The sequence below is a fragment of the Mytilus edulis genome, chromosome 8 (genome assembly GCF_963676685.1).
Source record: "Mytilus edulis chromosome 8, xbMytEdul2.2, whole genome shotgun sequence".
Lineage (NCBI taxonomy): Eukaryota > Metazoa > Mollusca > Bivalvia > Mytilida > Mytilidae > Mytilus > Mytilus edulis.
Window position 1 is genome coordinate 6,734,086 of NC_092351.1, and position 21,883 is coordinate 6,755,968.

Here is a 21,883-nt window from a genome sequence, read left to right on the forward strand (position 1 = left end):
TACTCTCTTATTAACAAATTCTTAAAACATGAAAAATATTGTAGAACATTCAAAACTTTGATCATACATGACCTCAATATTTTCTTTCAAATTTAGGTCATATTGAGTGCAGTTTTAGGCTGATTAGGTTTAAATCAACCATATAATTTGGTCCATGCATCATTACACTGTCTAAGGGATTCAAAAGTTGACCAATGTGTGATGGGAATTATAGACTGAACCAAAAAATTATGAAACTGAATAAATTCTCTAAACTTAAGTACAATTATGATGAAAGCTTTCAATTCTTATAATTTTAGAAAATATTTCAAGTAACTGAGATTATTTTTCAAACCTCTCACTACATGTACTAGAGACTTACACTTATAACAAATCTATACAATATGTCAACCAATCAAAAAGCCAAATTAAATAATAAGTTAATTTGATTTTATGTATTTTAACACCACTTTCAAGCACCACGTTTGGACTTTTGGTGGAGGAAGCTAGAGTGCTTAGATAAAACCACAGACCTTCAATAGCAAAATTGACAATCCTAGTCAGTTAAAACTAGAGTGACTCCCATGAGCAGGGTACAAACTCACAGCTTCAGTGTTGACTGGCTAGTGATTACAGTAGTAACTACTTGGACTACTCGGCCACCAAGATGTTATCTTTAAAAAGTTATGCTATACAATGAATGCCTTTTCAATATATATCTTTGACAACAAGATGTACCCTTCCATGTTATAACATGACTAAAACCCATCAGTCTGGTATTATCTAAGTCAAATCAGTATATTAACATTCCGCCATCAGAGAATGTGTTATGAGTATGATTTATATTGTTCAAATGCCATTTACTCCTGATGATAAATTTGTATTCCAATGTAACTATTGTTAAACTTGACCTCACAGGTCCCCCTTTTAACATCAGCCATTTTATTAAAGGAGGTGCAGTTCAACATTAGGAAAAATTAAATACTTTAGTTACAGAATTAGCATTAATTTTCTCATTTATTTATAGGTAATGCAGTTTATCAAGGTTAAAATTACAAATATGCACTTAATTCATTTACCAAAAAATAAGCCAACAGTATATAGAAACCATTGTGTAAGAAGTTTTATTTCTCTACTTTGTCTCTGTATTTCCTTAGCACAAGATATCCTTTGTAATACACCACATCTTCAATGTATAAAAAGTACAATGTAAGTTAACCTTCTAAATTCCCCAAGCAGATCTTCTATTGTAATGAAAAACCTGATTTATTCTCTGAATTTTGTTCCTGTTGTGTAATACAAATATTGTAATTTTATTTCTTTATAAAATCCAATAACATTTTGATCCTTTCCTTGATCTCTACCATATATTCCTTAGTGTTACGAATAATTGGTAGGATTTCATAATCATCACTATATATATAAACTTTATACATTGATGACGGTAAATTTTCATTTCAATTATAGACTTTACGCAAGTAATTTCCATTTTAATCAATACAATCTTGTAATATTTTGAATCAACAGCTAAGAAGAAAGCGTGTAAGTATACTGAGTTTTTTTGTTTTGTTTTTTAAGACATATGTTTACACCATGTTTGAGTTACTTTTTAGATACAAGAGGCCCCAGTGAAATCCATGGTCTAAGAAGTTTATTTACATGTATAGTGAACACCAGCCTGTGTTTCAATTTGAAAGGGTATTGTGCTATTGTCTGAGACCCCCTTAAAGATAATTATTTTTACAATAGAGGTTAATATTGAGCAGTGGAGTGACATTGAAATCATTACAGGTTTGAAACTTAAGACAGAAGAATCCTGAGAAGGATCTTCATAATGCATAGGCAGATCCAGGGGGCATGGGGTTGATTATAAAGGAAGTCACTGAAGCATGACTGGAGCCCCCCTCCCCCTATTGTAATAAATTAAGGGATGACTGAAAAACTTCATTTCATGTGGACTTATTTTGAGTATAAATCTCTAATAATGAACTAACTGAAATATGAGAAGTGAAACAAATTACAATAATTCTTGATCAGCTATTATACCTTAACATGCTTAACCTTAAGTTGCTCCGATGATTAAATAAAGGGTATATAAGTATAATGGTAAGTGAGGTATGTAATTTGATTCAGGTAAATTCTGATTTTTAACTAGATAACACATACTGACAATACATATGATAGATAGAACCAATTCACTGTATATTATCATTTCTATTCACCAAACTTATAGACCAGAGTATACCCAAACCACAAAACATAATCATCAATCTCTTTTCACCATATTACTCGACACATTCTACTGTTTCCACTTTCTATCCACTCTCCCACCCTCAAGTACTAAGCAATATACTTATAATTGAAAACCACTGGCTGTGTGTGTAGATTGAATCTAAATGAGGGTAAAACCCATCTATCTAAACTTATAATTCATTTCTATGTAGGCATTGTAGTCATAATCTGTAGGTAGAAGTTTAAAAGTAAGAAACATTCCAAGGGTACCTAAGAGAAGAGACATTGCTGGAGTTATGCCAACCTTCAATGTTGACAAATTGGAAATATTGAAAAAAATAACAATAAAACACATAACAATAGGGATGTCAACCCAGTTTTTTTATCAATCCCCCCTTTTTTTAACATGCAATCTGCTTATTGATTGCAGCTTGTTCTATTTTATATCCTTTGAGAGATTCTTCATCATCCTTACTCTGAATGTGATAACAAACTAATTAAATGCTCACTCGTTGATTATCATTCAGCCGCCAATATTAGACATATTCCCTAAATATTGTTGATGAATTTTTGATTATACAGTAACATTCTGTGGTATAAGTATCTCTTTTTCATCAAGCATTTATTCACAAAAGGTCTGTATCTGGAAAAAATATTGACTTATTATCATAAAATTATTTGGATGTATTATAGTATGTTGCTGCACACCAAAGAATATCTTGAAACAGTTCTCTTTATAGTTCTAATCTTAGTCAGATTCAAAATAAAAACAACATTTGCATTTACAATATTTTATGACAAACTATCAGATCTGCAAAGAAAGTGGTGAACTTTTAGCAATACAATAATCATGTCTCCATTTTAAGGTACCCTTCCCAAGTCACACTATTATATTGGCATGATCTATTTTACTTCCATTTTAAGGTACCCTTCTCAAGTCACACTATTATATTGGCATGATCTATTTTACTTCCAATCGTCACATTTCGTTTGCATTTCAAATATGCAAGTTATGAATTGAATTCCACCAAGATCAATATATAGTTATAAATGAAATTTTAAAGATCAATTTAAATCCATTCTTTCAGCAATTCATTAAATATTTGAATAACTAATAAAAAATTTAAAATACTCTTGTAAATAGCTCTTATCATGAATTAAAACAGCAATTTTTTTTCTGCAATTACCAAAAGTTTAAATAGTACATTTGAACCTCTAATTTGTCAACTTAACTTTATTCTGTATGTATTATGGCCTGTCCCAAGTAAGGAGCCTGTTAATCAGTGCTTGTCGTTTGTTGATCGGTTACAAAAATATATTTGTTCCTTTGTTATTTTTTTTTGTACATAAATAAGCCTGTTAGTTTTCTTGTTTGAATTGTTTTACATTTGGCATTTCGGAGCCTTTTAAAGCTAACTATGCAGTATGGGCTTTGCTCATTCTTGAAGGCTGTACGGTGATCAATAGTTGTTAATTTTAGTATCATTTGTTCTCTTGTGGAAAGTTGTCTTGTTGGCAATCATACCACATCTTTTTTTTTATATTTACAGTCCTTTCAGTTAAGCCCCACCCCCTCCAATGGAAGCTCCTTGTTTTATTTTATTTTAACCTTTTAAATAGATGTATGCATAATACTGTCTTTATGAAAATCTATAAGGCAGACCATCTCATCACCATATCTAGTGGCTTAATATGAGAATTTCTTAATGTCGTTGTGTCTTTTCACTGTTTGGTTGCTGTCTTAATGTCCCGCATCACTGTTTACGCCATGTCAAAAAATCATCACTATTGTTTAAATGTCTTCAAGTTCTTTTTGTATGCACTAAAACTCATTGCAGATATTGCACTGAAATACTAAGACAATAGTCGCTGTATATGTATTGAGTTTGAATTAAGAAAGGAAGAAAGCACCACATTGATCTGTAACAGGGAAGGTACTAATCAGCATGCTGCATGTTACAACTTTATCAAAAATTATTAGCGTCCTTATTATAAATATGTTTGCATGGGAATCAATGCTCAAATACAAAGTCATGGTAAATTAAAAGCAGAAAGTACTATCCCAGGCTACTGTACGGAGAAAACAGAGAAGAAACATGTTTAAAGTTTTTGTGTAAACACATATTTTGTTTGCACAGCATGTGTTGTGATGTTTAAGATATAGTATCTGTACATTGTCACTGAATTAATCGTCTTGGTTGGTTCCAGGCTAGGGCTCAATCGTTTTAATGTAGTGAACTGTAAAAGTCAATGTTTAATGCTGTGCTTCTGACAAAAACATCTACATGGATGCTGATAGAAGCCAAGTCAGACAGTTCTATGATAAGGTTGTGATAAATTTCTAATTTAAGATTTTGATAGAAATTCCAGTTTTTCAAGGCTCATTACAGAGATGTTAAGTTATGATATTTCTTTAATAACCTTGAATCAAATCATTTTAGTTTGTGGTTTTTCTACTTCAATATTTAACTCTTTCTAAAGTCACCACAGAATTTCAAGCAACAATGCAAACCAGGTATTTTTATGAATGGGAAAGAATTTTCCAGTGTAAAAATAATGACTGAATTTTGTAGATCCTCTTTAAATTGACATATCGATATTGTGCACCATAAAACCATACTTATCTAGACAAAACAGTTAGTACAAAGGAGTAACAAGTGCACCACCAGATACTCAAAATTCTTTAATTCTCAGCTAGTTTCTTTCTTAGCATAACACAAAACCTGTTCTTATTCCATGAATATGAAATTACTATACCATTCAGAAATTTTCAATTACAACCACAACACAAAAATGACATGAATTTTGTAGATCCACTTTAAATTGACATATACAATATTGTGCCCCATAAAACCATACTTATCTAGACAAAACATACCATCAATTGATAAATCACTTTACAAACAGAATTATATATCTTCAACAAGGTTTCTATAAACAAGAAAGATTTTTAATTTGTTGTCATTCGTTATTCAGTGTTATTTATTTCATTTTTTTTTTCTTTTCTATTTATCTTTTTTCACTAAGTCCCAAATGGTTTCAACACCTTAGAAAAGGCACTCATCATGCCATCCGCCCACCTTTCCAAAAATAAAATATGTGTTTTCAATGTAACCTGCTAAAATAGGATCTGTGCATAATTTTTTTCATTTGATAAGCAAAAAAGGATATAGCTATATTAAATCTTATCCGGTGAGATCCGGTTTTGTATTGACCTATTAACAGTTAAACTGACGCCCCCAAAATTCAAACTTGATCTGTATGTTGTGGTAATAAGCATTGAGTATAAGTTTCATAGCATTTGGTTGAGGCAAACTAAAGTTCAAGAGCGGAAACGAAAATTCAGCATTTTTTTTCATTTGTAAAGGGGCATAACTCTTAAACAGTTAAAATGATGTCCCCAAAATTCAAACTGGATCTGTTGTGGTAAAAAGCAATGTGTTTAAGTTTCATAGCATATGGTAGAGGCCAACTAGAGTTAGAGAACAGAAATGAAAAATTCAGCAGTTTTTTTGTTTGTAAAGGGGCATAACTCAGGAACAGTTAAAGTGAAGCCACTAGAATTTAAACTCTGCCTGGTTTTGTAGTTATAAGCATTGTGTATAAGTTTCCTGATATTTGGTTGAGGCAAACTGAAGTTAGAGAACAGAAACCAACTTTGGGACGTACAGATGTGAAGACGTACAGACAGAAACCAACTTTGGGACGTACAGATGTGAAGACGTACAGACAGAAACCAACTTTGGGATGTACAGATGTGAAGACGTACAGACAAGTGTAAAACTTAATGCCCCCTCCGCTACAGGGAGGGCATACAAAGAATTAGGGTCAGCTTTCAAATATAAGGGTCAGTCAAGGCACTGTGGTAAACACTTATGTTGTTTTTTTCCACCTTGTTTAATATATGGTAACAAATATTTGGTAGGTATAGATTTTAATGTTGAGAGTTAATCTAGCAAGGGAAACATTCTCTTTAGACAACAGGTATAACTACTTACTAAATCCCCATTATACACAACATTATCTCAGGTATACAATAACAAAACAGGAAAATAGACAACGCATTAAACTTAAAGCATTAAATTTCACAATTTAATTTTTCTTACGACTTCAAAGTGAAATTATAAGGAAAGAAAATGTTAATGTTATGTTCAAATTACATTCTTTTGTCGTACGCTCAGTACGATCAGACCCTACACGAAAAAACATCTCAAAGTCATGACTAAAATGTAAGGAATTCTACAGGCATCCCATAATAGTATAATCTTAGACTTATTGACTCCTGAAATAGTAAATACAAAAAAATAAGCACCAGTATATTCATAATACTTTGGAGATGCCAGAAAAGAAAACCTGGTTAAAATCTGCGGCTGTAAATTATAATCTGTTGCTACAAGATAATGCCTTTGATGAATCTAGGTTATACTCGAGTATTTTAAATTTATTGCACAAATTTCATCATTCCATCTTTATTATGATGTTGCTTTTTAAAAACATCCATTATAGCTTAGCATATTACATCTAAGTCTGCAACATTACAGCAACAACTGCTTACCAAATATTTGCTCCTTAGTTCCTCATTTTTAACTGTGAAAAGATCATAATAAACAAAATATTTATGATTGATTGATTGTTGGTGTTTATTGCCACTTGAGCACTCTTGGTGTTATCATGGTGGTGGCCAGTGTTTATTGCCACTTGAGCACTCTTGGTGTTATCATGGTGGTGGCCAGTGTTTATTGCCACTTGAGCACTCTTGGTGTTATCATGGTGGTGGCCAGTGTTTATTGCCACTTGAGCACTCTTGGTGTTATCATGGTGGCCAGTTTTCATTGGTGGAGGAAGTAAACAAGCTAGGGGACCAGTGCAAAAAAAAAAATAGATGCCAGTCTTAGTCGGTTAAGATCGGAGAGAGATGAACATCTGTAAATTAAGAAGATTGGGGAATTTAACACTTACTTATTACTTTTAAACATTAATTATATTTTTGAAGCCCATTTTAGTCAAAACAATAAACTGGTAATTTTGCTTAATCATCAACTTTGATATTGCATGTAAGTCAACTACATGTATTTCATGAAAGATGACTTAAAGATGTTGGTAAAATGTATCGCTTTTAACAAATGTTATGTGTTTGTCTAATATTCATTTTAAATCCTAACCTTTCCTTATAACAGATCTTGAGACCTGTCCTTCCCAAGCATTTATAAGGATTGGATCATACCTATATATAAATCTATTTTTACCTTGATATTCAGGTATTCTAATCAATTTCTCAAGTATATCAGTATAACCTTACATAACATAGTTCTATGGGAAATATCTTTGGTATGTCATTCATAAAGTCACTTTCTATAGTAAATACTCATTAATCTAAACATATCATTTCATCAAAAATGTTATAATTACACTAATGTCATTCAGTCACACACTGTCCTAATTCAGACAATAGATGGACAAAAACAACTTTCATCAACTTTATTTTTAGCCTTGTTTCACCTGTAGAAATTACCTGATTTTATTTTTATCTTACAATACTGTTAAGAAGCCAACTTTCATCAGAAACTCCCTTAGGGTGAAAAGCTGTCCTTAAATTGAGGGAAAAGTCATTTTGATTGAATTTTATTCTATACTTCTGCAGTCGAACATTCAAGGTAGGCTTAAACTGTTCAAATTTATATCCATATATATGATTTTTATGTTTTAAAATCAATTAAACATAACTTTATTCAAATTAGTCAAGATAATATTTTTACAAATATATACATATTCAAAGCACTTTTCTATTGATTTTTAGCTCCATTTAAAATTATGCTGACTTGGTAAAAAAACATTTTACCATTTTCACCTTTATCGGTACATACATGTATTACAGTACTGTAATAATTCACTAAGTTATGATTGGTGACAACCCAACCAATAACATAGAAGTATTTTAACCATTAGTTTTACAATCAACACTAACATTTTTGTAAGACTTCAGAATTAGAGGTTTGAACTTTTGGTATTATATGGTTTTACAATATGCCTTGCCAGCAGTTTTCTGTCAGAAAATAGAATTAAGCTTTAAAACCGTTACAATATGAGCAATAGTTTTGTAACATTCAGATTTTAAGGTTTATAACTATTACAGTTTGCCAGGTTACATTACATGAGATAATGAGTAGTACAGCTTGAACAATTTTTTGTAACATTCAGATTTAATCTTTTGAACAAAGAATTATGATTTAGTTGTTTTTCATTTCAACAGTTACAATTTATAGGAATATTAAGATTAAGGCTTGTGTTGAAGACCTACTTTAATTGACCTATAATGGTTTACTGTTATAAATTGTGACTAGGGTGGAGAGTTGTCTCATTGGCACTCATACCACATCTTCTTATACCTATTGTAAATTTATGCAGATTTTCAAATTACTTATTCTATCAAAAAGAACTCTTACTGATACTGAGACAATAATTAAATTCTATAATCATGATAATCCAGTCAACTGTTAAAAAAAAGGATAAAATTAGGCAAAATACCAACATTAAACAAATGAAGCTTTGAAATGATACATAAACATCAAAGGCATACCTGTCTAAATACACAGGTGTATGACATAACCTAAGAGCCATTAATTGGAGGAAATTACCCCCCTTTAATTATTTCAGTAACCACTAATGGTAAGACTTGGTCAACAAAGCCTGGGTACTGTTAATGGATACAGTGTATAGATATATAGATTGAATGTTTATTTTGTTAGTTCTATGTATGATTCATGCTCATTGGCAGAGTTTGTGGTATATTAACCTGACAGGTGTGCTAATCTACAATGTACCATTAAACAATTTACTATTCATCTGTATCTATCTGGTATACTTTATACTTATGTACAGCAGTTTGCTGTGTTAAAGGGTCCAAAAGCTCAAGATATAAAATCCATCAATCATACCAGGGAAGAATTTATCCCAACTTCCTTGAGATAAACTTGACTGATACAACTGATACAGTCCTTTTAAAGTCAATGCAACGATAGGTGCAAAGACAGATACATAATAGCTGTATAAAATTAATAGAGGCTAGCAGAGTTAACCAGATCATGTAACCTGTAATTAGTTGCTTTAATTATTATATATCATATAAGGCCCAGTAAAAGACCATTACAATAAAAACTATGATACAGTTAAATGAACTTAGTTTTCTCATTTTAAATGTTTTATATTTCTCATTGTGGGACCTTTCAAAGCTGACTATGCAGTATTGGCCTTGCTCATTGTTGAGGGCAGTACTGCAACCTATAGTTGTTAATTTCTGTGTCATTTGGTCTCTTGTGGAGAGTTGTCTCATCCACGTCTTCTTTTTTATATTTAGTTTTAGATGCATGATTAATTCATAAGTTGTTATTAAGTATAGCTTTCAGTAACTGTAACTCATACTCTTAAATCTGTGCTTTGTGACTTTACATTTTATGTTAGTTTTTTGTGCTTTGTCTGTATTTTTAATTGCTTTTTATAGTTCGGTTTTCTGTTGTACTCTTACACCCCTATCTCAAGTAAGCAGGGTGGGGTTGGTGTTATAAAACATATTTAATCCTGCCACATTCTGCATATGTGCCTGTCCCAAGTCAGTTGTTTCACTTGGTCTCTGGTGTTTTCTCATTGACAATCATACTCATCTTCTTAATTTTATCTGTACACTTCTGATACTTGATCTATCAACATCAAACTTGAAGGAATGATAAAATACAATACTCTGAAAATGCAAAAAAATAGTAGTTATTCAATTCTTTTGAAATATAGTAATATGAAATCATATAGGGAGCACTGGGGCACTCATAGTATTGCCCATTGAGCATATCATAATTATTAAGGAAAAATCTTTCATATATATTTAGATATGAAAAAAACTTTGCACACAGAAAAGATTCCATGGAAAAAGTTTACTTTTATCTTTATATAAAGAGGCTTTTTCAGTTTTTCAGTTTTTTTTATATTATTATGTTGTTAATTAAAAGGGTCAACTGTTTATCTTTAACCAAAACAATTGTATTCTTCCAACAGGACATTTAACTTTCATTCATAAAAGTTAAAAAGAAGAGCATCTAACTTTTAGCTAGAGGACATAATACTAAATCATGTTAGTATCATATCTGACAAAGGAACTGTCGCTACAATAACCAATTACACCCAATCATCTTAAAAACTACCACTTTCATTGATAACTCCTCAAATCACGGATTCAAATAAAATGATGAATGAGTGCACTTCTCAATGAACAGACTTTGTATCGGAATGTATAGGTCAGGTGGACCATCGGAATGCTGGTGTTAGCCATATGTTGGAGTTTGAAGACAATTATTGACCGGTGCCCACCAGGGACAAGTTCCATAACAGATGGTCCTGCATCTGTCCTCAAACATTGAACTGAGAGAAAAGGTTCACTCAGGACGAGCTTACTCATGTTTGTCATTCTTTACAAAGTTTTATTCAGGATATATTGAGAAGTTTAATTACTCAGTGTGAATACAGAAGTCAAAAAGTGAATTTTCAATTTTATATATTGCACATGGTTGTACATGTAAAGTAACAAATTAAGACATCATTTGAGTTTTGTAACTTCCTTTAAATAAAAGATTCATACATCAAAAGTCAAAACAGAGACTGTTCTTTTGGTTCTGATCACAAATTATCAAAACAACCGTCAACTAACCAATACTCAACAAACTGACCAAAGCTTTAATGGTCAATATAAATGTTCTAATATGAGTCCTCACTTAAAAAATTATACAAGAAAATCATAAAGCATGAATTTAAACTATTCTACTATAAAATCTAAGTTCCATTAACTGTCCCTTGACTTTGACCTTAAATTTTAAATATTCTTCCACATGAATGCTAAAATTTGTACATTTTTAAAATCTTGGCTTAGTTATCAAGTGAACAAATTTCATGCAGTCATATATAAGTAAATACATGAACATTTTTATCACTTCTTAATCATATGCCTGATAATTCAATTTTTCCACCTGATAAATTATTCTAGGTAATTTCATCTTTTTTAATTATTTTTTTAAATAATTTTCTTTATTTAAAAGAAAATTTCATGTTAAGAAAACATTTAAAGATCATCTTTAAATATGAACCTATTGTGTCGAGTGCAATCTTGTTGTTTGAGATACATTTCTGAACAGACCACCAAGGCATCATGGGATACTATTCAAGGTCATATCATCTGTCAATGTTGAACAATTACATAATTATGACAAGTAATATCATTATATTGAAAGCCTATAGATGACCCTGATTGACATTTGCCCTGTAATGTAAAGAAGCACACATCAGCATGCATCCAAGTAATGTTACCCTTACATTTAAACCAATAAATCATAAGAAGTTTTTTGGTGACATTCTTTACCATAATTTTGGCTTTAAGCTGTCACTTTGAATAGGTTCACTTAAAATTCAAAAATCTGACCACATTTTAACAAAATTGAGCAGAGAATAAAATAAATGAGAAACAACTCTCCTCTGCTATAGTAAGTGATCCCAACACCTGCCCTTACAATTGTATAGACCACTGCTTATTAACTCCACCTTCCACAAATCATTGTCTCTTACCAGACACAGCAAGATGAATATTTATAAGGTTGGCCAAGAGAATTTGATGCTGGACCGATTAATTTTTCACAATACTCATTTTACAGGTAATTTTCTGTTAGCCTTCTGGGCTTTAGCCAAGCAAGTGGCAATTTGGACTTGAAATAATCTCCTGTGACCCTGACTCATGCCGGTTGACCTTTACCGTATTAATCTTTTATCTGTATAATGGGTAAGGATTTTTAAATCTTTACAATACATAAACTCCATTTGTGGAATTAAAATAAGAGCCTTTTAAATATCAATTGATTCCAGTGATATCTGGGAAAGAAGCCCTGATAAGGTAAACTCCTTCAAATTACTGTATTGTTGAAAAAAGAAGGGATATAATATGATACAGATTTAATACTTGCACTTATATAATGGATGAAAACCCTTCAAAAGAAGAAGGTCTATAGAGGGTCTATATAATGTTTACGACTACTTCTTCAAATATAAACATTATCTGCTAGCATTATGGATGAAAAGTTCCATGAGTGAACACTTACTAATTTTGCAGGTGTTTATACTTCAAAATTAAAGTTTATTGGAATGATTTCATTCTGTTGTATATATTCAACAAAAAGTGATATATTGAAACCCTACAGAAGCAGTACTTAATGTATACAGAGCCTCATTAAACCTGCCACACAGATATTACCATTGACCCTTGTCTCATTAAGGTAACAATACACCATTAGATTGTATGGGCGCAGACATTTTATCAGCATAACATGGTATTCAGAATTCAGAAGAGTATGGCTAATCCTGATTGGTTGATAGGTGCGCCCGTAATTTTTTATTATTAGAGACTTTGTGCAATCTGCATTATATCATATGCAAAAAAAATATTTTCCTTAGCCCTAACAGAAATGACATGTCTTTTAAACACTCAATATGGACGAGACACGTTTTTTTAAGTGCATAATTGATAGGCATGGGAGAGAAGTACAAAATAGGTTAGGAAAAGCAACGCGAACCTATATTTTTTGGACCAACAATTACTGTCCGAATAACTTTTCTGTAATTCTAGCATTTCGTTAAAAAAATCGACTTTCTAAAGTCTGTATCTCAAAAAATGCTTTCATTGTCGCCTATGGGGAAATTAATTGTTTATTTCAATCTATAAGCTCCCTCTACCAGAACCCCATTACAACCTTCACAAAGTGTAGAAATTAAGCATGATTAAAGTGTTTTAAAAATGTGAATTCCCTGTGCTTTTTCAAACACCTTGAAGACAAGGAGAAAATGGATTTGCAGACACCAAATTCAATAATTTTTCAGTCTTGTACTCAAGAGATATTTCATGAAATTTTAATAACATGCATAGCTGACACATATTAGTTAGAATCAAATTTATACAACGTCACTCTTTATAGTCCTCGTGAGAAATCTAAAACATTAACTTGAGTTATGAACAACTGAGAAATGTCAATATGTAACATTTCAAAGTTCTATTGATTTCATTCTATAACATATGTTTATTTAAATACAATATTCAGGAAGCAGAAAAATGCACAACTCCAGGGAATTATATGCAGATGCTAAAATTCTAGAAATTTTAAATACAAATGACTGAAAAAAAGAACTTGCTATCATAAATGACAGAAACAAGTGTCACATCCCAAACGGTAATTCATTTCTATTTTCTTATCCTTTTTTCTTGGAACTAGAAACAACATGGATTTAATTGTAATGGATTTTTGCTTTTTTTCTGGGTTTTTTTTTTTGCTTTAGTAATTAGTTGATTTGAAACAGATAGTGTTAGTAGGGACTAATTTTTTTCAAATGTACAACAATATTTTTAACCACTGCAAAAAAGGGATAGCAATTTTCTAAGAACAGATCTCAAGTAATAGATCCTTAAATATACTTACTTGTGAGAACACATAGAAGGAAGAGGTATTCTGTGTAAGATATAACGCCTGAAAATAGAAATTGACATCAAACTTTAAATAACAAAAAACTTACATTACGTTGTAAATTACATCACATACATGTATTTGTACTTTTGAGAAAAATTATCTCCAAATTAGACACGATTTTCTCATATATCATAAATCTTTGATTCCTGGAAAGAATATTTATGTACAAATTAAGAGTAATCAGGGTATATAGAACCACCCATGTTTGAACTAATATTATCTGGGAATGACTTTAGGCCGACAGATAAAAGACAATTCCATTAATCTGCGACAATACTCCCACTACTGCTTCTAAATATGACATAAATATGACATTTTCTCAATGAAGTTATGGAGATATCTAAAGAAAGTTTTATCATATTTCATTCATTAATGGCAAATGTTATGTAATATATTTCTCAAATCTTCATTTCATTTCAATAATTCATAAGAAATAGTCAAGATTATGCTGATCAAAGGCCATAAATATTTATAACCTATTATTTATGTCTTAATATTTAAAAAAAATAAATATGAATCTTAATTTTTATAATATGACACAAATATTGACAAATGGTTGTTTGTTGGAAACCAGCAATGCAAGGTTGCATGCAGTCTGATGATGCAGATAAAGATTGACAATGAGACAACTAACCAGCAGAGTCAAAACGATGTAAGTCTGGTCACTGACAGTACCACCTTCAATAATAACCCATTCTGTAAAGTCACTTGTATAAGTAGATATAAGAAGATGTGGTATAAGTGCCAATGAGACAACTCTTCATCCAAGTAACAATTTGTAAAAGTGAAATCATTATACAAGTCAAAGTACAGATATCACAAAAACTGAAATACTTGAAACAACAAAACCAGTAACAGCTAACCTGATGTATAATTCTAAATGTCAAAATGTTCATTCAGTAGCAACACTCAGATTATAACACCAGTCAAATTCAATCAATATTAAATAGTTTTTTGTTTTACAATTTAAACATGATTTAACCTGATATAACGCCTTTAAATGTATCTTTAGGAATATTGATAGTTTAGGTATAGTATGAGTATTAAAGAGAGCTGCTACATTGACAACACTAGGGTCAGTACATTTACAATATTCATGTAATTAGGTGTGGGTATTTCATCTCCTACCTGAAAACCTTTCAGTAAATTTGTGAAGTCTCAGGAACAGTAAAGGAGCTATTAGTACTATGATATAGTTCTACTTCTCACAAAATTGTGGAAAAGAAACATTACATGTACCTACTATACCTATATATATAAACAGAAGTGTGAATAGAAGACAGATTGAATACTAAGATAAAGCTCCACTCCTTTTTAATATAAACTTCAACAGGATTTACACTTTTTTTTATACTTAACTAATGATGAAAGTTTATTTTTTAACATGACAGTTGAACGGTTTTGATGGGAGATTCAATGATGCAATTTAAATTATGAATTTAAATCTCCTGCTATTGACTGTTGGAAGCACTCTTATTTAACATTTTTTACTGAAATTGTTGTCAAATCATCATATTTAGTTTGAAATAAAGTTCTGCACTGTCATTTCAGCTTTAATTGGATCTTTTCTTTAGTGAAAAATAAGGAGATGTACATGTGGTACTGATTGTTAATGAGAAGACCCAGGTCCAACAGGGACCAAATGACGAAGATATCTGAGCATTTCAACTAATTTAATCACTGAGCTTTTCATTTTAATTCTCAGTTAAAACTGACAAAAAAGCTGCAGCAATCATTTATTTTTTTGGAATTAAAACTAAAAGATGATGGATTTTCAGTTACAGTGGCTAATATATACTGGGAGTAACTCATACTTGATTCATTATTTCTTTCTTTTCAAAAAGAAGGACATCAAAAGTTCAACGTTTGTGACCACCATGAAGATCTAAGCCTGATTTAAAGTCATCATTTTTCTGCTTTGTGCATCATTGTAACTGTTTCTAATTAAGCTTCTATTTGATTAATTACCAACGAGCTCCAACTGGCTATTATCATTGTATTATAGCCATTTTTGAATAATTTCATCACCTTCATGTTTTGTCAAACACTTGAGTCTGAGTTACAAATTGTTGAGAGATTGAATAGATTTTCTAGGGAGAAAGCCAAAGGGAGATCATTTATCACATCTATAACAAAACAAATCACCTTACAATTGTTTATTTATCATTTCAAATAACAAGCTATTTCAATATCATTAAATGTACTGGGTACAAATAATAGATGAGCCTTTCTTTTGAAGTCGCCCAAACACACACAGACTTTTTACATTTGTCTGAAGCACTAACTGCAGTGTTTGTGGTATAATTATAGTTCAACAAAAGTTTGGAAACTATTCAGCCAACCTACCACAGACAAATAGAAACAAAATTATCATCAACAAGTATTTGTAACTTTGTCAACACTTTACAGTGCATAATTCATCTTTAGGGTTCTTTGAAACAGGCTCTCTTGGTTATAGGGAATCTTCTCCTTGTTATTTGATTATTTTACTATTCATGGTTTAATTGCTTCTCACAAATTTAGTATAACATGTTTTTTGTTGATCAATGTTTAGAATAGGAGGCAAGACTCCCGTTTGAACAGTCCTTCAAGTATGTTTATCCTATTTCTGTCAATAATAAGGAAGTTTTTGAGGATAGGAAATCAGATGTGATGACATTCTAGAGAGGCTTGTACTCTACAGCAATCAGTGTTAAGATTTAACAACTAAAATTTTCTTTAGACAAAGATGACAAAGATAGTTGTCACTTCCTACTTCTTATAGAAAGATGTCATATTTTAATCTTATTACAATGGTTTTATAGTGATAATATTAAAATTATTGAAGAAAGACATTATACCAAAGTGTTTTTAATAGTAGACTACACTGACATCTCAGTTGAACATTTCTTTTGACTTTCTGCATTCTAGCAGATAACCAATATTTCCAGACATAAAGTTAACACTTGTTACTTAGACAAGTTCTTGAATGTAGAACCACTTGAGAGGTGAAACCTGATAAGTATTAAACCTGTTCTAAGTTAAACCTCTAGTACTTAAGAAATCACTAGGATACCAGTTTTATTTAACCAATCAAGTCTAATATTTCTGACCGAAAATAATACCTTTAGTCAGTTTCCTACTTCAAATTCATCATTTTATAGCGGATAAAAACCTGTCAACTACGGGTAAAAACCTGTCAACTACGGGGGCAGCATGTGGCTACTATTGTAATGTTTCTAATGTTTCCTATTACAATGAATGCATACAATAACAGTAATCAGCCCTATACATCTGCTCACCTAGCTTGTCCATTCAAAAAATGGAGGGAAATTGTCCTGAGAGTCACCCAAGGTAAAACAGCTTTATTATTATACTATTTTATAGTCATTTTTAATAGGTATTCATAAACATAGTAATATCTTTTGTAAAGCAACTTTTGTCTAACTGATATTTTTTTTTAATCTGACAAAATTGATACACAGAAAAAAAAATATTGTATCGTTGGAATTTCTAGAGTTTAAATTGCACTATTAATTATTTATTGAATCTGCATTAAAACAAACAACATTCCACTATTGATGTATAGTTATATAATAAAACAAAGCTAGGATAAGGTTTTAATGAAACAAATAATTAAATATTCATCAGAACATCAGGGACAATTCCCAGGATATAAAAGAGATAGTTATAATCTGATTAAATGTTTAAGGGAATTATATTATCCTAAGTCCACTAATCTGTGATGACAGGTTTCTTACCTGTTAATTACTTTAACTTAGTACATACCTATATAGTATTGTACCTTTTAATTGGTTGTTAATTATTCAATACTATTGTCAATTATCTAGGAACAATACCTAATCCTAACTCATATAACATTATAATCTAATTGGATTAAAAGGATTGTCATTCTCACAATTATAATCCATACAAATGTGAAAACAGATTTTTGTTTAATTCATTTAGGAAATTCCAAATATCTTCGTGAATTAAAAAAATATTTAGCCCAGTGAATTTTATAAATATTTAATTTCGTTCAATCTGTCAACTTAGATTATATAATTGGCCAATAATTAGTATAACACATTCTACCTATTCTCCATTTATCATATAATGTAATTAAATAATAAATTATTTTTTTAGATACTTCATATCATATTTATCTTACTATGTGACAGTTTATTTAATCTGATTGTAATCTAAATAAAATTTTGTTAATTCTACATTCTTTGAATTTAAATGGTGTAATATATTTTAATATCTTCAAAACATTGTACCTCACATCATGCTTTGTAAGAAAAAGGGTAGAAAAATATTCCCTTGCATTCACTAAACAGTTCATGTAGGAAATTTAAAACCCTGCGAAAACAAATTGAGTCATAAAGATACATCTTGGATGAATTCATTAATTAGCACCATTTCTTTTTAATTTGGTATTTCAAATTATTTTTGGAAACTTGAGGTTACAAGGTTACTTAAGCTTGTATACAGGAGAAAAAGGGTTGGAAATTTGATAATTTAACTTACTGTGATGGTCATTTATCTTATAATTATATGCAATGAAATGTTATTTGAATTTTGTCTGATGTACATACTGGACAGGATAAACTTTACTCATTCCAAGGACTTCTTTATTTGAAACAAAAAATGATATATTCTGCACAATTTTTTTATAAGACTTAATATGGGAAAACAATAGTGTTTTTTTTAATTTATTTCAAATTGACCAAAACACAGAGTTACCAGTGGCGGATCTAGAATTTTTCATAAAAGGGGGGGGGGGGGGGGGGCACTGACTGACCTAAGGTTGGGCCCATGCCCCCAGGCACCCCCTTGATCCACCTATGGTTAACACCAATTTTCATGGAGGGTACTTTCAGACATGTCTGCTGGACATATTGGACATGGTCAGTAAATAAGTGATTAAAAAAGATAAAAAAAAACCCATCTCTTACAAACATTTCAAAAATTTACAAGCATGGTCATTAAGCTATCTAAGAAAAACAAAATAAGAAATATGTAACATCCAGGAGCTGTCTAAATATTATGATAATTTAAACTTTTGAGTGGCCTATTAGGGGGTGGGTTACGTAATGTAATTAATCTTTTGAATGAAAAGTTGCATGTTGTGTGATGAGATCAGAGAGATGTCAGACTACAGTTACATCAGCCTGTAAAGGTTACAATCAATTCAAAGACTATTTGACATTTACCATAGCATCAACCATTGACTTTATAGACAGGAAACTCAATACAAACCTAATCCACAGTCATATTACAAGCCTTTATGCTATAGAAATTAAGTGGCTGTAAAAACATTGCAGTATAACAGTGCATTATATTTAAATTAAACTATAATAGCATGTAAATCTTAAACAGTATTCTGGTGCAATGTTATAACGGTTTGCCTCTGTCTGAAATGTTTGGTCTGCAGGTCAGGACCATATCTCTGTTTCTAATTAGATACAATATTTTCCTTTAAAACTGCCAATCTTATTTCAGTGCAGACAACCTAAAGCTGCAAAAGTAATTGCCCATTATACAGAAGTGTACTGCATGTACTTCCAAAAGCCTAATTTAAGTTCAATTTAAAAATAGAGACTTGTTGTTTCCTTGACTTAGATCTGTAGATTAATTAACCAGAGTGGTAATAGACTAGAAATATTTATGATAATGATGGTAATTTTTATAAACAGTCGGCCTGGGTGGTTGTCTGATACAGTGTTATAAAGAAGCTGCAGCATTTCACCACTTCACCCTCAAATTGATGTTTATAAAAATTATTAAGTCTATCTCAACAAATATTAGTACAGTAAAATAAGGATGGTAATATTCTGATAATGACCTGGCACAGAATGACAGCTGATTTATTTTTAAATTTACAAAAAAATAATCGACTAATATGATTGGAATATTAAACTTGATGCCTCACTAACTCTCTAAGTGAGACATCATAAGAAGAAAGGAGATATAGGTGTGGCACCGTGTGTGTCAACAAAACAGCAACCCAACAACAAAATATACAAAAGCCATAATTAGGGAAACATCCAGTCTTCAACAGTATATAGGTGTCTATACAAAATGTTGACCTCTAAACCATCCCAGATCTATAAAAGCTGTGAATAATTGAAAAAGACATTAAGTTCTGCTATAAAAATCATCATGTATTCCAAAGAACAAAAAACACATTAGATATGACATAAAACAACCAGCAACAAAGTTCTTCACTTGGTACAGGATCTTTGATAGTAAACTTGGTCCCAGGAGTAAATCTATGGATCATCCAGTGACCATATTACAGATTTCCCTACACTAACTCTATTTTTTCTGTAGTTGTAACTCTTTAAAATACAGGAAGACTAGTTACACCTAGGTTTCACTATATCTTAATTACCTTTTCACTTCACTCTTACAACATATGTAGGTTTCTGTCCTAAGGATTGAAACATTGTTTATTTAATCTTGTTGTGTTTTACATTGGAGAGAAGGTATAGAAGTTCATTTTTAATTCTGTTTATATAAGATAGATCAAAGTTCCTAAACACTCAGATCATCTACACGGCAAACATATGGTTCCCTTACTTACATTTGCTTTTTTTTTGGATTTACCAAAATTCTTGTTTATAGAAAACTAGTACAGTACAATGACCTATAGCTTACCTGTAAGTCGTTTTGTCTTTGGGGGATAATAGTTGTCTCATTGGCAATCATATCACATCTTTTTATGTCCAAAGTCTAAATACTAGGAGCTTAGACTTCGTTTGAATTTTTTTTTCCCAAAGAATTTCAAACAATGAAAATTTGTCTTTACAATGATTATGAATGACTAGGTGTTGGTTATAGGTGTTTAACTTCATAATCAGCACTATTGGCTATACCATGTGGGGGGGGGGGGGGGGGGGGTAAACTTTTATTGGCAGAGGAAGTCAAAGTACCCAGAGAGAACCAAAGACCTTTGGAAGGAAAACTCTGAATTCTTGAGACAATTAAGATTGAAGTCAAACGTGATCACCTTCCCTGTGACAGGATTTGAACTCACAACCTCAGAGTCTTGAGTCCAGTGATACAGTATTTAAGACTGCTCAGACAGCCAAGGACCCAACACAAATTATTGTTAGCTTAAAAACTGTGGACCACACAAAAATAGCTATCTCCAAACACACAAGGAAAGTCATTTTCAAAATGTTCAGGTACAGTTCAGTTTTAATAGAAAACACAAACTTGCAAGAAATATTACTAATTGATAAACAGATTTTAACTGAACTTTTCTAATGTGCTAAGGGACATTAAAAAATAATTTAACTTTATACAAGTATTATTTTTAACTTTTTTCACATATTAAACCGTTAAACCACTCATGATGGAAATAGAAATTTCTTTTGAAAATAATCATTAAAAATTACTTCAATAAAAATTAAAGGATTCTTAAACAATCATTCATCTCTCATTACAATAAATCATCCAGATTATTTCAAAGAAATTAAATAAAAACCTTTGAAAAGTAGAAAAGTCCTAATGATTTTGTCTAGACTCCTGAAAGAAACAGGTGTTAACATCTTGTCTATGTTAAGCTTACTATAACTTGGTGTTGAGCCAATCTAGTAGCTCAGCAAGGGTTAATCATGGTAGAAGGTCTTACAAACATTTACATCTTATCCAAAACAAATATCAAAGAAAATCACACATATTCACCACCACACAAACTCTTCAAGAACAACTCTTAAAACTCTCATAACAAAACATATTTTACATGTGCATAAATATGTCAATCTTTTTTGGTAAAGTGCATGGGTGTTAATTGGTACATGGTCTTTAAGAACACATTTATGACCTGATTTTCGGGAAAATCAATTACCAATGTTTGAATGAGAATATTGTATATTCAGTTCATAGACATAAGATAATCTGTCCTTAATCTAGTTCTAACTTAGATACTAAACTATCTACCACGGCTGCCTCTTATAATCTAATTCCTTTTACAAACCAAAACTTGAGTTTAGTCCAGTATTTCATACAAAAAGCATCTTTCTTTTCAAAACTGTAAGAACACATCATATTAAAGGAAAACTGTCCAATGAAGAACTATCCATCATTCTACTGATAAGAAATGATAAAATTCATTTTTCACTGTAATATGTTTAAATACA

The 21,883-nt window shown here is 31.0% G+C and overlaps 2 protein-coding genes across 11 annotated transcripts in view; one reads left to right on the forward strand and one right to left on the reverse strand.

The window, feature by feature from the left end:
- The window catches only part of LOC139484692 (calcium uptake protein 3, mitochondrial-like), a 79,640-nt gene that overhangs the window by 31,346 nt on the left and 26,411 nt on the right, over window positions 1-21,883 (reverse strand). For all 9 annotated transcript variants that reach the window (XR_011655137.1, XM_071268562.1, XM_071268563.1 and 6 more), the window contains exon 4: window positions 13,707-13,754. Coding sequence is in view for 8 of the 9 variants with exons in the window: in XM_071268562.1 (XP_071124663.1) it covers window positions 13,707-13,754 (48 nt within the window). In the remaining variant the exon portion in view is untranslated. The remainder of the gene's footprint in view (window positions 1-13,706; window positions 13,755-21,883) is intronic.
- The window catches only part of LOC139484694 (uncharacterized), a 55,790-nt gene continuing 34,890 nt past the window's right edge, over window positions 984-21,883 (forward strand). The window contains exon 1 of one of the 2 annotated variants that reach the window (XM_071268568.1): window positions 984-1,521. The gene's annotated coding sequence lies outside the window, so the exon portion shown is untranslated. Of the gene's footprint in view, window positions 1,522-7,732; window positions 7,866-21,883 lie in introns of those variants that run through there. The other variant, XM_071268567.1, reaches the window with a different exon arrangement.